Source organism: Drosophila sulfurigaster, chromosome 2R (genome assembly GCF_023558435.1).
Source record: "Drosophila sulfurigaster albostrigata strain 15112-1811.04 chromosome 2R, ASM2355843v2, whole genome shotgun sequence".
NCBI lineage: Eukaryota > Metazoa > Arthropoda > Insecta > Diptera > Drosophilidae > Drosophila > Drosophila sulfurigaster.
Window position 1 is genome coordinate 29,772,545 of NC_084882.1, and position 15,191 is coordinate 29,787,735.

Genomic DNA, 15,191 nt, shown 5'->3' on the forward strand with positions numbered 1-15,191 from the left:
ATACTGAAATAGATGTGTGTATCTTTATGAGCTAACCACATTTTGTGCCTAATCAAATGATAAGCTTTATGTCGATTACCTCAGGCAAAGAGCAATTTCGCTTGGGCACACATTACGATCGTATGTCTTTAGTCAAGGTTTAAATCCAGTGGCGCTACGCTTTTGTCCCATCAGCTGCCCAGCTGCGACGATAGTCCGCTGATTTTGCGATTTGCCTTAATTGAAGTTAACTGATCAGCTGAGCAGCTCAGCCGCTCAACCGCTCAGCCACTCGACAACGTAAGCGTCGTAAGCCGGTTGACTAAAAAAAAAAAATTCGTGTGTAGCGTAGCGGTCGCGTTCAGCTGGATGCCGGCAGCAAGTTGCAGTTTCAGTGCGCTGCGAGCAACCGGCGGCCTCACACCTTGGGCCAAGCAACACGCAAATCGATAAATCAAATCGACAGAAAGATACAAAGCAAGCTGAAGCCAAAGACGTCTCAAGGAGCTCTGTTGCTGAAGACCCTTTTCGCCAAACTTGGTGCGTTTAAGTTTTTGTGGTTCTCACTCACTTCAAATACATAAGTGTCAGTGGGTGTGAATGTGCAAGTGTAAGTGAGTGAGTGTGCAAGCGAAGCAAGTGTGTGTGTTTGTTAAATTTAACTATTTTGAAAGTTCTCTCTCTCGTAGAAGTTGAGTGCGGCTTTTGTTTGCCTTTTGTTAAGCTGTGTATGTGGCCTGTCTGTTTGCACAACTGCTGTCACTTTGATGTTTTTGATTAAAGAGATTGTTATTTTGGATGCCAAGAATGCAGCCGACAGTCATCCATTGCGAATGCAATTGCCGTTTTGCCATTACATTTAAATTAAGTGTAAACCGTGGCAGCTGTTTGCAAATGCTTCAGTAAATTTGTTTTGTCACAATTTGAATTTGCATTCGCATTTGCTTTTGACTTTCGACTGTTGCTGTAACAATCAATCAATATATATTGCATACATATTTTACTTAACTTGCCACAAGATTTGAGTTGTAAACAATTGAGTTAACAATATGTTTGAATTTATTTCCGACTTGTCTCATAAATGTTACGTCTGCTCAACAAAAAACAAAAAAAAGGTAAAATGCCATTGAACTTGACAGCAGCCCTAAAACATGTATCGACAGGTTTTCTGTTTTACTTGTCAACAAATCTGACATTTGACAAATGTTTTACATAAGCTGCAAAACGAAAAGTTTTCGTAACAACAACAATTCGAGAATTGAACAATTCATAATAATTTGTCACACGCTCGGATGCTTAATCTGTCCATCTATTTGTTGTTATTTTCACTCGTATTATTTGTTGTTTTTACGATCGCTTGCTAATCGTAGCGTAGCACTAAATTAATTTGGCTGCAATTAAGATAAACATTTGCTAATTGAAATTTAATCACTCAAACAGGTTACTTATCAAAGGTGTTTTCTTATTTTCGATGGCAATTCTTTGTATTGCAATCACTCGCAATGCTACTGATAAGTCGATAAGCGATAAATCTGTACATGAAATTAAGCAGTTAAAAGACGATAAAATAAATACCATAATTGCTAGCCATATAGATTAAAGAATCTGCCATAAACTGGTGTTATTTTACGGCATGTTTGGTAGTTCCAAAAAAATTCCCAATCTAATCTGAGTACTAGATATTTAACTTATGATATGTTTCGCTCACATTTTGAGGATGGGTAATTTGTGATGCCGACGAGACGCTTGTTCTTTGCATTGTCAGCATGCTGAGTGATGGTTTTATATTTTGTGTTATCAACAAAAAAGTTTTTATTTGTAAATTAAATATGATTTGCATAACCTTGCCGAGGGTATAATAATTTAGTCACGCATTGCGTTGGGCTTAGAAGTAGACACTGCTTCTATTTAGAATTTATATAAGCAGTTAGGGAAATGTTTTTATTATTTATAAATGCACATTTGTAATTTTAATTGATGTTGAGACTTAACGCTAGTTGTTTATCTACTTTAACTGGATTGGATTACTAGAACAGGTTACTGTTAGTTGCTCAATCAATTAGAAAATCTATAACGAAATTCTAGAAAGTAAAATTTCAGTTTCTGCATAATTCCCTTTAAAAATACTGCATCAATCTAGTATTTAGCATATTCTAATGAAAGATATTTTAGTTCTCGCATGCAAATCAAAGATGATGTAGTAAAATTTCTGCTTTCTTATTGCCATGCTCTTTTATTAATTAAGTGGCATGTTAGAGGGCATCAAATTAGTGAAGACTACTGCTCGGTTATCATATTGCTATTATCTAATAGAGTGTCTAAATATACATTTGCTCTCTGTCTGTCTGTTGAACTGTTCAAATGCCATCCACACGTGCAAATAAGTGAGCATAGCGAACGCACGTATCTCTCTCAAATTGAGAGAGGGAGAGACGCAGAGAAAGAGCGATAAATGGTGTAGAGGGAGCTGTTGCAAATAGTTGATTTTCGTGCTAAGCAAATCAAGTGAAAGTCCCCCCCGAAAAATTTGAAACCGAAATTCAAACCCAAAGCAAAACTCAACCCGAAGCTAAAGCCAAAGCATATCCAAACCGGTCGCTCAAGTGCTTGGCTCACTTACGGTACAATTACGTATTTGATTATGAGTACACACACACACACACGCATATCCAGAGATATATTTGTATATTGTGTGTTCTGTACGCGGTGTGTACTCAAATTTCGCGTGCTTCAAATGGAACAATTTGCAAAACTATTTGCTTAATAAGTTAAATGGATAATTGAGTTAAGAGGCGTTTGTCATGGAGCGCCAAGGAGCAGTGTCGATAAGGCGAGACAATTGTTTGAACGAGAAACTTGTGTACTTGTTTTGTGTATCCGGATTAAGATGCTTGGCCAAATAATTGTGCCCCGTGGCCTGATTGCCACTCGACTGACTGCCGGACTGACCTACGTAGAGTTCTATGTCAAAGCCAATTGCAAAACCGCAGCACGCAACAACGCGGAGACACAATAAATTGCTGTAGATTTATTTAAAAATACTAGCGGAGGGCTCGAACAAAAGCAGCAACACAATTTGCAACAAACAAAAACACGCTTCGCGCATTGTGTGTGCAATTTCCCCTATAGTATTTTGTGGGAGTTGTTGAATTTAATTTGATTTTAATGAAATGCCAGCACGCACATTGATCAGCATTTTATTATTGGATTTTCTTCTTTTTCTTGCAGGCATTGAATAGATTTGTTGCTCTTACACCGCCACGACAAAATATAAGCAAACAAAATGACCACTGACCTGGAGTCATCGAAATTGGATAAACACAATGGCCATCAGCCGCATCATAACAAGTAAGTGAGCCGGGCAGGCTAATTATGGTTCCGCATTGATCAGATACGCGTGTCAATTAATTTAGAGGCTTGGTCGCAGCTGTTCAAGAAGTACTTGGAAATATTCACTCCTCTGCATGCAAAACAAAACCAACTGAAATGTCTGGCGAGTCTAATGGCCTAAGCCAAACCAGTCGCTGGCGAAAACAGGTTCTGGCCCATTGCAGAAAATAAAAAAAAAGTTGAATTCAAGTCAATTAATCAACTAGCGAAAGTGGCAAACGCTTCCCCCTCGCCATTTGCTGCCAATGGCCTTGTCGTAATATTTATACAACTTTGTTGTTTTTTTTTGCATTTTTGCATTTTCACCCACAGCAATGAGCTGACCGAGAGTGAACCGCTTACTTGGCGCTTCTGGCGCAAACAGCGTTACATTGTTGTGCTTTTGGCCTTCTTTGGCTTCTTCAATGTTTACTCGCTGCGTGTGAATTTGTCAGTGGCCATTGTGGCCATGACGGAGAATCGCACTGTCACCGATGCCGACGGTAATGTATCCTATGAACAGGACTTTCCCTGGGACTCTAAGCAGAAGGGTTTGATTCTGAGCTCCTTCTTCTATGGCTACATTCTAACGCAGTTCCTTGGTGGTTACATTGGCACCAAAGTTGGCGGCAATTATGTGAGTTTAACTAGAAATGAAATGCGTTAAATATTCATATTAATAATTGGATTCTTGCAGGTATTTGGCTTGGGTATTGGCACCACAGCAATATTAACACTGTTAACGCCTTTGGCTGCCAATCATAGTCTCGAAATGTTCTTGGCCGTGCGCATCATTGAGGGCGTCTTTGAGGGCGTCACCTTCCCGGGCATTCATGCCGTCTGGGCCAGATGGTCGCCGCCATTGGAACGCTCTCGCATGGCATCGATTGCGTTCGCCGGCAATTATGCTGGCACTGTGATAGCGATGCCATCGTCTGGTATGCTCGCATCACGTTATGGCTGGGCGAGTGTCTTTTATGTATTTGGCGCAATTGGCGTTTTATGGCTCATACTTTGGCTGCTATTTGTGCGTGCCGGGCCCGAGTTGGATCGCTTCTGTTCGAAGGAGGAATGCGAGTACATACAAAAGACGATTGGTTATACGGGCACTAGAAAAATCAAGCATCCTTGGAAATCGTTCTTCACCTCAATGGCTTTCTATGCGATTATTGCATCACATTTCTCTGAGAACTGGGGCTTCTACACTCTGCTTACTCAACTGCCCAGTTTCCTTAAGGGTAAGTTTAAAGTTATCTTACGGCTACTACGAACAGAAATTGGAATTCGTTCTTCTTGTTGTTTGCAGATACACTCAACTTTGATCTGGGCAAAACGGGCTTCATATCGGCGGTGCCGTATTTGGCAATGGGCATTTTGTTGGCGGTCTCTGGTTACTTGGCCGATTGGCTGCAAGTGAAGGGCATCTGGACAACAACGCAAGTGCGTCGTAACTTCAACTGTGGCGCCTTCTTGGCTCAAACGGTCTTCATGATGCTCACCGCGTACATTATGGATCCCACTTGGTCGGTTATTTTCATCACAATTGCCGTGGGTCTCGGTGCATTTGCTTGGTCTGGATTCGCGTAAGTCTTTCCGCAACAAGTATATGTATGTAGGGATGTGTGTGTGCTAACTTTGTGTTACAACTGTTGCAGTGTCAATCACTTGGATATTGCGCCACAGCACGCCAGTGTGCTGATGGGCATTGGCAACACTTTTGCCACAATACCCGGCATTGTCAGTCCCCTGCTGACGGGTTACATTGTGGGCGATAGCGGAGACCGCGACGAATGGCGATTGGTATTCTTCATATCGGCGGGCATTTATCTTGTTGGTTGCGTCATTTACTGGTTCTATGCATCGGGCGAGCTGCAGGAGTGGGCCAAGACGCCGGAACAAAAGGCTTTGGAGGCCGAGCAAAAGCAATTGCAGCTGACACAAAGAGCCGGATTCGTAAATACGGCTGCCGACCTAAAGGACTAAAGGATACACTCGTATACGGAGACACACACACACAGATACACACCCAACACACAATATACAGGACAATTGAAAAGTGTTCAATACAAGCTGCAGTAACTACAGCAATAACTGTAAAACTGTAATCTGTGAACTGCTGCAAACTGCAGTTTGCAAGCGCATCAGTAACAAACAAATACCAGAGACACATTTTAGTTTAGTTTATACTCGTATACATTTAACATATATAGTACACACCCACACATATCTTTTGTCAGCTGCTGCAAAGTTGCGCCTTAGAATTTCTTCCTTGTTATGTGATGTTAGCAAGTGGATTTTATTCATGTTAGCCCCATTGACTATTTTTAGAGTATTTTTTGCTTGTGCGCTCGCAGTGCATTCGAGTGCTGTTCCGAATAAACAAAGTTTTTTTATTCAAACTGCACTTGCAGCCCATGGATTTTCATTCATTCTCATTCTCATTCCCATTCGCATCAAAATTCAAAGTTTAACATCGCCTGCCGTAAAGTATGCAATAATATTTTAACAAAATGCGTTTTAAGCTCCAGCCCGAAAGTATGCTACAGATACTGAAAGTCGTATACTTAATTTTTCAGCGCCGAGAAAAATCATTTTATTAGCCAAGTTGTGCAAACTTAATTCAATAAAAATGAAACCATCTTCAGTCCGAAGGCCATTTGGCAAATTGACTTCAAACTGGCCAACTATATAGCGGCAATGAATGCATCGAGCGCATTAAAGTGATTGCAGCTTTATTTGCCTGGCCATTTCAATCGATTTGCCTCACATCTGCACATCCGTTAAGCGGAACTAGCTATTTCCACATTCATGATTATGTATTTACATATTTGAGCCATCCAACAGCTTAGCAGACGTGTCTTTCGCGCCAAACGTGTTGTATACGCAACGCATACAACTGATAAGCTGATAAGAAAGCCGTGTGCAACGCTGGATAGACCAAAACTAAAATCGGACTTTAATACCACGGCAAACATGCTGGGCGCAAAATTTGTTTGCCAAATGCTGAAAGTCGATAGGCACTCGCAGTTACGCATTTTGCGCACGAATTCGCTGATAAGCCGAGCCCTTCCCCAAGCGCTTGGCTTTACTATTTGCTTTTGCGTGTTTGTTGTTTGGTTTTTGCACTCGTCGTTCCGTGTGGAATCTCTAAATAAATACAGAGATATAACAGAGGGTGTGCAGTCAGCAAGAATAGTTGATTGCGGCGGGCAAGTGCAACGTTTTGCAAAATAATTAAACATTTTCAGTTTTGCCTTCCAACAGTTTCAATAGAGCACTCGCTACATAATGGCCTGCAAAGGATGCGGAACTAGTGAGTCCAATTCATAAATTTGAATAAATTAACAAATAATAAATGGGGTAAAATGCTCGTTGCAGACTGTCAGTGCTCGGCACAAAAGTGCGGCAACAATTGTGCCTGCAACACGGACTGCAAGTGTGTGTGCAAAAATGAACCCAAGGAGCAATGTTGCAGCAGTAGCAAATAATCAGCAATTTCTGGACTCTGACAGCATGAATGGATCAAGCAGAAATCGTTGTGGAAAAAAGAGAATGAAATATGAATTAAATATTTGCATTTGACGTCGAGAGAAATTGATAAATAAATTCAAAAAGCAACCAAAATGTTTTAGTAGTAAAGTTGACTTCTCCATTTCGTATTTATGCTAAAAATTGCCACATTTCACATCAGAGCAAAACAAAATGTTTTATGCTGGAAAAATTCAATTTTATAGCCAGTTTGCAATAGTTTTTTGATTGCCTATCAAAATGGACGTGCTGTTTAGCCCAACATTCTTTTGAATAATAATTTGTTAAGCTTCCGAAAATAAAAACTAAACGAGAAATCAAAACAAGGCAACCTGCGGCGATTGAAGGACATGTCATGCTTTCCTTTCGCACATCCGCTTCCGTTTCCACTTGCTCAGTGACCAACATGAAAAATGAATCATTAGCATAATCAAAATGTGCGTGTTTTGCGTTTGCTTCAGTTGCGTGTCTCAAGTATTTTGCTATCGTTTTGTTTTTTTGGGCTTTAAGCTTTCTCTTTTTTGACTAAATCAGGTGTAAATGATTTGACTAAATTGTGCGCAAGCTAATCGAATTATTGCATGCCTTTTACTTTGAATTCAATATCAAATATCATACAACATTGCCTAGAGTGTCAACTTTCAATTAATGTTTCAAAATAAAATTAATGCTGAAATATGAGTAAATTGTATGTGAATTCGCTTGAAAATTGCGAACTGGGAAACATTCCTCCCACTGATTTTAGTGGTCAACCTTTGCGTAAGTTCAAGTCGAATCTCTTTCCATTTTTACTCGTGTTTTGTCATTGCAGATAGACATCAACTATGCGTGTCGAAGGCCGCTTTACTGCGTGGCATTGTGATTATAGTGCTGTTTAACCTTTGTTTGGTCGCTTTCGTTTATCTTTTGCACTTTTACATCAACACTTTGCCCGAGGATCAACGTAATAATGTCAACACTGTCTTCTGCAGCGTTGGAGCTCTTTTGTTATGCATTACTTTAATCAAGCTTGGAGTATGTAGATGCGACTTGAATGTTGTGCTGCATAATTATCAATATTATTATATATTTATCTAATCACAGGACTTTTCTAAGAACAATCCAAACTTTTACTACATTTAGGTCAAACAGACGTTGGCTTCAAGTTTTGCTTTCAATAAATTATGCAATTAATAAATAAAATAAATTGATTCAATTAATTATTACGAATTTTCGCTTTGTGCGTCATAATTGAAGTGCAGGTTGCATGCTCTGGAATAATTTGCTAATGCTCAAAGGGCATGCTCGACTTGAGAGTTAGTCTAAGCGTTTATTTCTAAGCACTTTAGGGTATCTCAAATAAATTCCTTTACCGTCTCTGTCCGCATTCAAAGTAGCCAGAAGTCACGCAATGAAATGCGAGCACTCATGCCACATCAAATGCTGCAAATTTCGATGACGTCAAGTTACTTTTCGATTTGCGTCATTTACATACAAATTCCCGTGTCTGTCGCCTGCTTTCGTTATTATTAGTATTATTATTATTTGTTTTAATTTACACTCGTAATTCATGATTGTTTTTTTTTTTCATCGTATTGCGCGTAGTATTGATTGATTGGTTTATTGGCAAAAATTATTAAGTGAAAGTTATCAAGTTGTTCAGATATGGATATTTCGAATCAACAGCGTATATCCCGTTGGTACTTTGGTGGCGTGGCAAGTTCAATGGCAGCGATGGTCACTCATCCGCTCGATTTGATGAAGGTGCTGATACAGACGAACACAGAGAAAATGTCGATTATGGACACCACTCGCAAGATAGTCAAGGAACAAGGAGTCTTGGCGCTTTACAACGGCATTTCAGCTTCCATTTTGCGACAATATACATATACTTTGGCTCGCTTTGGATTTTATACTGTGGGTGCTGGTCTCGTGGATACGAAGCCAATGTCTACGAAGGTTCTGTTGGCAGGAATGAGTGGCTATGTGGGCGGTTTAATTGGTGCCCCTGCTGATTTGGTCAATGTGCGATTGCAGAATGATGTCAAGTTGCCGGTGGACCAGAGAAGAAAGTAAATATGACTTTGCCATCTTTGTAATCATCTTTAAGTTATTGATTGCGTAGTCTGGAAAGTTGTTAGGAAGCATAAAAATTATGTAGCAGGAACATCTCTCCTTTGACTCCTTCTATTTACCTTCTATGTAAACTCTTGTGATCTTATTAGTTTGGTTAGTTATGCTAATGATTATGCAAGGTAGCAAAGTGCTAGAGCACTTAAAGAGGCAGCTGAAGGTATCTTTAACCTTAAAAAGCAACATATTTAATGAATAGTCTAGACATTGGCTGTCTGTGTGTCTCGTTGTCTGCTTAGCTACCATAATGTCTGAATATGAACCTTTACTACCATTTTGTCCAATACTATTTTCATGCAATAAAAATGCATTCGTATGGTTATAAATCCCAAATTTACGTCATCATCGATTGAGTTACTAAAAAAAGGTGTAGATAATATAAGTTTTGTAGAAATAGGCTTTGCTAACATTGTCTGTGGGTGTCATCTATTTTTATTTCCATGACATTTAAGTGCATTGATGTGCTTATACATAAATACAAATTATATTCGTTTTCATTGAGTATTTTCTATATTTATTTAAAACTGTGTAGATATTAAGAGAAAGAAAATTAAATTAAATTTTGGAATATTATTCATAATTTTATCCATGTCACTTGTTAAAATATATTGGTATGATATAGTAAATCTACGCTAGGTTAGAAATTAATTTATTATTTAAACTTTATAATAATATTATTGGTATATGTATAAATACTTATATGTTTTTTCCCATTTGTTGGTTAAAAAAGAATTTTTCCATACTATTTAAAAATTTGTTTAGGCTAAAATAAATTGTATACTCTTAATTCGTTGGTATATTTAGATACCAAGTTCGTCATTAGCAAACGTTGCTCATAGAATTTTTTATAAATAGTGAAAAATGTGTAGCCAGTATTTTCAAGTCGATCACACTCATTTTCCTCTTATTTGCAGTTATGCCCATGCCATTGACGGTTTGGTGCGCGTGGTGAAGGAAGAGGGCTGGCCAAGTCTGTTCAACGGTGCCTCGATGTGCGCAATACGTGGCGCCTTTATGACGGTGGGCCAAATTGCATTCTACGAGCAGAGCAAGGACATACTCGTTTCGAGTGGCTTTGCCCAACGTATGGACACATACATTATTGCTTCGATAATTTCCGCTATTGCTGCGACAGCGTTGACCCAACCCATCGATGTGATTAAGACGCGACAAATGAACTCGAAGGCGGGCGAGTACAAAGGCTTGACTGATGTCATTCTCAAGACAGCTGTGGAGGGACCTTCAGCCTTCTTTAAGGGCTCCATTCCAGCCATGACACGGCTGGGTCCACACACGGTATTACTTTTCCTCTCACTCGAGTTTCTTCGTACGAATTTTGGCCATCTACCAGAGTCCAAATAACGCTTGTCAATTTATATTTATCAGCAGAAATGTCAACTGGAAAATTAGTCAAATGTTTAGAGCTTGTATTCTTCTCTTCTTGGTACAAAATGTAAAAATAAATTCTTAAATATGTATTTCCATATGTTTATTTATTTGCGTCTGAATCTCGGAATGCCAGAGTTTATTTTATTGACGTTGCAAAACAATCGAATGTTATTGTATTTGTTATGGTAGCTGCCAGTGATTTACAAGGTAGTTTCTTAGTATTTTTGTTTTGTTTTGTTGTTTTCGTTGCCAATTATTGTTGTGTGTGTGTTTCCAAATAAATATTAATTTGATTAAATTGAAGCTTGTCCATTAAAAAGCGTGTTAGTTTAAATATTCATCAAATTATTGTTTATTCGACATTTTGCACTAATTTGATTAAACTTGTTAATGCGATTTATGTCAAAATCTGATTTGATTACCATCTCTGACGATTATATTAATTTATTATTATTATAGCCGCAGTTTGATTGAAGGCATATTTTATATTGCCAATGGTGGATGATTTAAATTAAATTTTCATTGAAATGTGCTTACAGTCGATGCACACGAAACATCAATAAAATGATTATTTCAACAGTCATTAGGATGCGCAAAATGTGTATAAGGAAATATGCGATTGATTCGATGCAGTTCATAAACTTATGCATTATGTAATAAGTAGACATTAAAATGCAGAACGAGACTGTTTGCTGCATAAATCGTAGGATCTGGTTTGTGGTTAACTTAATTGTAACGCATTGTAACGCTGCATGGCCGTTGGCAATGTGGCAAAGGAGGACAAAGGACAAAAGGACCGACGCATTGTAATTTACGCAAAACGGTCAAGGACAATGTGCGTCCAACAACAAACAACAGCAAAATATTGAAAGTGTGTGTGCTTTAAGAATCACTTCAATATTTATGTTAAAATTGAGCTTTTAACGCGACAAAACGTGGCAACAGCGAAATATTTGCAATTGCTGGCAATTTAAATGCAGAGCCAATAAATTGAAGCACATTTTTAACTGGTGCTTTTATGTCTTGGCGCGCTCATTTTGCAAGCCGACATTATCTGCTTTATGCACGGAAGTCCATTTATATTGGGAGTCCCGACTGGGACTGGAACTGGGACTGGGAGAATTGCGAGTGGGGGAAGTGAGACAATAAAGTGGCTGAGTGGAGACCAAATTGCAACTCGGAAACTCACAGAGCGTTTAAATACCTTCGTGTCCGGTGCCATTTCCCTTTTTCTGTCCCGCCGCACAAAGCATTTCGGTGGGGGAAATGCAATAAACTTCTAAATCAGTCGATTAAGCTGCGAGTTGAGAGTTGAGTTGCGAACAATGCGAATGAATGCCCCTAAAAGCATGCTACAAATACACGCACAACTAGAAAGAGAGATAGAGAGAGAAAGAGAGAGAGAGAGACACACGCAGAGTCGCGTAGTCGAAACAAAAGTTGTGAAAAATGTTGAGCAATTAAAATAAGTAGCGAACATATCAAATGGAAGTGGGTGGGTATAGTCTTATCTCCTCACGGACTCACGGACTCACGGACTCTCGACTGTCGGCAAAGTGCATTCAACGCTCAAGTCTCTCTGTGTGTGTGTGTGTGTCTAATGAAAATGAAGAAGAAAATGCCAGAGCAGAAGATGGAGAAGAAAATATGCAGACACGCAGAAGTGCAAAAATAAACTGCAAACTCAGTGCTTAAGTGTCGATAGTGCAGTTGGCAATGACATTGGCTTAAAGCTAAAACTTTTCTAATGAAAATTAAGACATCAGAAGTCGACATTTTAATGTAGATGTTTGCTCGTCATATGAAAAACTTTAGCTATTCCAAAGTTGAAGAAAAAATCGCTGCTGAGCGAAATGGAATTAAGTGAAGAGCGAATGCTTTTATACCCGCTAAAGGTAGAAGGGTATTTTAACCGATTTTTGGTAGAGAGAACTAACTACAGTATGTTTTATTCCTGAAAATTTGATTGCTCTCAGATACGAATTGTAGAAGTTATTTAATAAATACTTTTTATGAGTCTTAGCTGCTTTGGTTGACAATCTGGTATATTTTGTGTTCTATGGTATATATTGAATGTAACAATATAAAAATACAAATACAGTATTTGGTATTTTGCGTATTTTTGCGGTATGTGAATTTGGTACATTTTTAGAATATTGCTACACTGTTTTGCTTTTATTTAAAATGCAAAACGGGTATTTCACAGTCGAGCACACACGACTGGAACTTTCTTACTTGTTTTATGTTGAGAATGATTTTATTCAGTTGTCAGCTTCATTAGGCATTTGCTTTGCACTCGCTTTCCTCATTTAATGCAAGTAGTTTTCAATATCATTTCACAGCATCTGTTGGCAATATATTTCCCCATTTTTTTTGTGTGTTGCTTCATTTAAATGCCGCACACACACTCACCGAGGCAGCGACACCGGCGATAACCGTGTATCTTTATAATTGGATCTTTGAGAATTGTATCGCGTTGATAGCTATGTTGCTGTTTTTTGCCAACTGCTAGTTTACAATGGCTGTGCCAAAGGCACAAATATCTAGCCAAATAGCTGCACGTACAATACCAAAAACCAAAACCGAAACCGTAACCAGAGCTGAGCTGAAACTTAGCCGCGACTGCCGAAACTTGGCTCATTAAAGATTAAGGCACATTAACGCCAATGGTGTGGGGGCGGGGGGCAAATTTCAGCACCATCAGCATAAATATTTATGTAAATTGGGATTAAAAGTATTTTGTATACGCTGAGCTGAACTGAGAGAGAGAGGGGAGAGAGAGAGAGAGAGTGAGCGAATATCTATCTAACTGACAAAACTTTTGCAGTTAGTTTGCTGTAGGGGCAAAAAAGCGATGGCGAGCGGTGCTTTCAAATTGCCATTTAATTAGTTTAAAGCTTAAGTTGCAACTGCTTTAAATTGCTTTTCTGTTGGCCTTCTGCTCTTCTTCTTCTTCTGCTCTCGTTGACCTTGCCCTGCTCTAAAATGGCAACAGTTTTTCCCTGCTTCCAGCTACGCTTTCTCCTCTCTTCCCTACTGTGGTTTAGATGCATCTTCAGCTGGAATATATATTTTGCATTTTAGCATATTCAAGGCTGGCTGGCCAGGGGCAAAAACAGAAACAAAAATAAAACAAGCAGGCAAAAAATGTGTGTATGATACTGGGGCAACTATTATTTATGCTGCCACGTACCGAAAATAAACTGAAAGCTCGTGAAAAGCGGCCAAAATATATTCAGAGTTAAGGTATGCAAATGGCCAAGGCCATAAGATTTAGATAAGTGAATCGCATAAAGATGACAGCTGCTGGCCCTGAACTCACAAAAACACATAGGTAGTGGAAGAGAGGTAGAGCAAGAGCAAGAGGAAGCGGAACCAAATTATGATTTAAATTTTGCCAGGCAATTATTTGTGCTTTCAGATAAATTGATCAACGCAACGCAGAGTTGAAGCGTGAGTGCGAGAGATGAAACTCATTAATATGCATTGAATTTGCAATGTTTTGTCGTTGCGTCGCGTCGCAAAAGTTGATGCTTTCGAAATGTTTATTGGACGCATTGTTGCCTAATGAAATTAGTCGCATTTATGCGCAATTTCCGGCCACCTCACCGCCTTTTTCCCCCTCATGCCACAATCTCACCTACCTATACACATTCGGCTAGTGTGGCAACAAATTTTGATGCTATTTACTGTTGAAATTTCATTACTTTGTGTAAACAAAGGCACGTGTCAATTGGCCTTTCTCCCACTCTCTACGTACGTCACATGCCACATGCCGCATGCCGCTGCCACACACAGACTCACTCTCTCTCTCTCCGTTCAACGCATGCGCGGATAATGCCAGTGAAAGAGCGTGTCAACAATCCGTTATCCTGGTTGCTACTTTTTGAAAATATGAAACACGGCTGTAAATCATTTTCTCATGCTCGTGTATTTTATTCAATTATCAAAAATAATTTAAAATAATTTCATGTGCACACAAAACACACCACGACACACAAACACACACACATAAAGAGGGGAATTTTTCCGAGTTAGACTTGAAGTAGTATCTTGGTCGAGTCGCTTGCTGGTCACGTCGTAATCAGCAAAAGGTTCGCCTAGTTGCGGTTATAAAGCCGGGCACGTGACCCGCATTTCATATGCGAAAAACGTTCATATAAATACAAATTTCTAATTTATGTAGTTTACGTTTTGGATTTATGGGCATTTGTGTATGATTTTAGCCACACAAAATACTTTTTCCAGCTCTTCTGCCTCCCATTTTATTGATGGCTTTTTCTTCATTTAAGCCTTTTCATTTCGAGCAGTCTGCATTTTATGCATTCAAGTGGGCAGGCAACACGCTACGTATGAGTAATGCGCTTTTAATGCGTTCGCTAATTTAGCACCTCAAAAGTGGTCTTCATACGAGTGCATCGCACTCTGTTAAGCTCAGAGCGTAAGAGAGAGAGAGAGGGGGGGAGAAAAAGAGTGAACGAGTGCAGTGGCACTTTGAATTAGTCATTGGTGTGTCATTTATGCGGCTTAGTGGGTCGCTCAATGCGACTCTTATGTGGCCGAATGTACGCTTTTAATTAATCTATTAAGGGCATTAAGCATAACACATACCAGCTAGCTACTGCTTGTTAGTTACTTACAAGTTGTAGAGCAGTAGTTGCCTTGACACTTTCGCAAACACACGCCAAGTTAGCGAGCGAGCGACATTTTGTGTGTGTTTAGTTTTAGGCTGTGAGTACGCCCAGTGGGCGTGGCTTGGCTGAGTCAAAGGCCAATCTCATAATCAGTATAATTTTCATGTAAATAGAAGTAAA

At 39.2% G+C, this 15,191-nt stretch overlaps 4 protein-coding genes across 6 annotated transcripts; all 4 read left to right on the forward strand.

Annotated features, from left to right (window-relative positions):
• Window positions 1–357: 357 nt before the first annotated feature.
• LOC133836601 (sialin) lies at window positions 358–5,752 on the forward strand. Of its 3 annotated transcripts, none has more exons than XM_062267183.1 (6): window positions 358–603; window positions 3,219–3,327; window positions 3,682–3,985; window positions 4,046–4,586; window positions 4,655–4,931; window positions 5,004–5,752. In XM_062267183.1, the coding sequence occupies exons 2-6, from the start codon at window positions 3,263–3,265 to the stop codon at window positions 5,329–5,331; spliced, it is 1,515 nt and encodes a 504-aa protein (XP_062123167.1). In that variant the 5' UTR covers window positions 358–603; window positions 3,219–3,262; the 3' UTR covers window positions 5,332–5,752. The 3 variants fall into 3 exon arrangements, with proteins under 3 accessions (XP_062123167.1, XP_062123168.1, XP_062123165.1); XM_062267184.1 differs by having other exon boundaries at window positions 358–529; XM_062267181.1 differs by having other exon boundaries at window positions 359–523; window positions 3,208–3,327.
• Window positions 5,753–6,514: 762 nt separating this feature from the next.
• On the forward strand, window positions 6,515–7,554 carry LOC133836604 (metallothionein-2-like). Its single transcript, XM_062267188.1, has 2 exons — window positions 6,515–6,661; window positions 6,727–7,554. Exons 1-2 carry the CDS (start codon window positions 6,637–6,639, stop codon window positions 6,834–6,836), a joined length of 135 nt encoding a protein of 44 aa, XP_062123172.1. The 5' UTR covers window positions 6,515–6,636; the 3' UTR covers window positions 6,837–7,554.
• Window positions 7,474–8,085, forward strand: LOC133836603 (uncharacterized). The gene is made up of 3 exons (XM_062267186.1): window positions 7,474–7,635; window positions 7,688–7,890; window positions 7,960–8,085. The coding sequence occupies exons 1-3, from the start codon at window positions 7,554–7,556 to the stop codon at window positions 7,996–7,998; spliced, it is 324 nt and encodes a 107-aa protein (XP_062123170.1). The 5' UTR covers window positions 7,474–7,553; the 3' UTR covers window positions 7,999–8,085.
• Window positions 8,086–8,391: 306 nt separating this feature from the next.
• On the forward strand, window positions 8,392–10,466 carry LOC133836602 (mitochondrial dicarboxylate carrier). Its single transcript, XM_062267185.1, has 2 exons — window positions 8,392–8,927; window positions 9,903–10,466. The coding sequence occupies exons 1-2, from the start codon at window positions 8,521–8,523 to the stop codon at window positions 10,348–10,350; spliced, it is 855 nt and encodes a 284-aa protein (XP_062123169.1). The 5' UTR covers window positions 8,392–8,520; the 3' UTR covers window positions 10,351–10,466.
• Window positions 10,467–15,191: the final 4,725 nt, after the last annotated feature.

Coding starts and splice junctions, on each gene's coding strand:
- LOC133836602 (XM_062267185.1), top strand. CDS start 8,521: ATGGATATTTCGAATCAACAGCGTATATCCCGTTGGTACTTTGGTGGC. Junction 8,928..9,902: donor CCGGTGGACCAGAGAAGAAA/GTAAATATGACT, acceptor TCTTATTTGCAG/TTATGCCCATGCCATTGACG.
- LOC133836603 (XM_062267186.1), top strand. CDS start 7,554: ATGAGTAAATTGTATGTGAATTCGCTTGAAAATTGCGAACTGGGAAAC. Junction 7,636..7,687: donor TTTTAGTGGTCAACCTTTGC/GTAAGTTCAAGT, acceptor TTGTCATTGCAG/ATAGACATCAACTATGCGTG. Junction 7,891..7,959: donor TTACTTTAATCAAGCTTGGA/GTATGTAGATGC, acceptor ATCTAATCACAG/GACTTTTCTAAGAACAATCC.
- LOC133836601 (XM_062267183.1), top strand. CDS start 3,263: ATGACCACTGACCTGGAGTCATCGAAATTGGATAAACACAATGGCCAT. Junction 3,986..4,045: donor CCAAAGTTGGCGGCAATTAT/GTGAGTTTAACT, acceptor GGATTCTTGCAG/GTATTTGGCTTGGGTATTGG. Junction 4,932..5,003: donor TTTGCTTGGTCTGGATTCGC/GTAAGTCTTTCC, acceptor CAACTGTTGCAG/TGTCAATCACTTGGATATTG.
- LOC133836604 (XM_062267188.1), top strand. CDS start 6,637: ATGGCCTGCAAAGGATGCGGAACTA. Junction 6,662..6,726: donor CTGCAAAGGATGCGGAACTA/GTGAGTCCAATT, acceptor TGCTCGTTGCAG/ACTGTCAGTGCTCGGCACAA.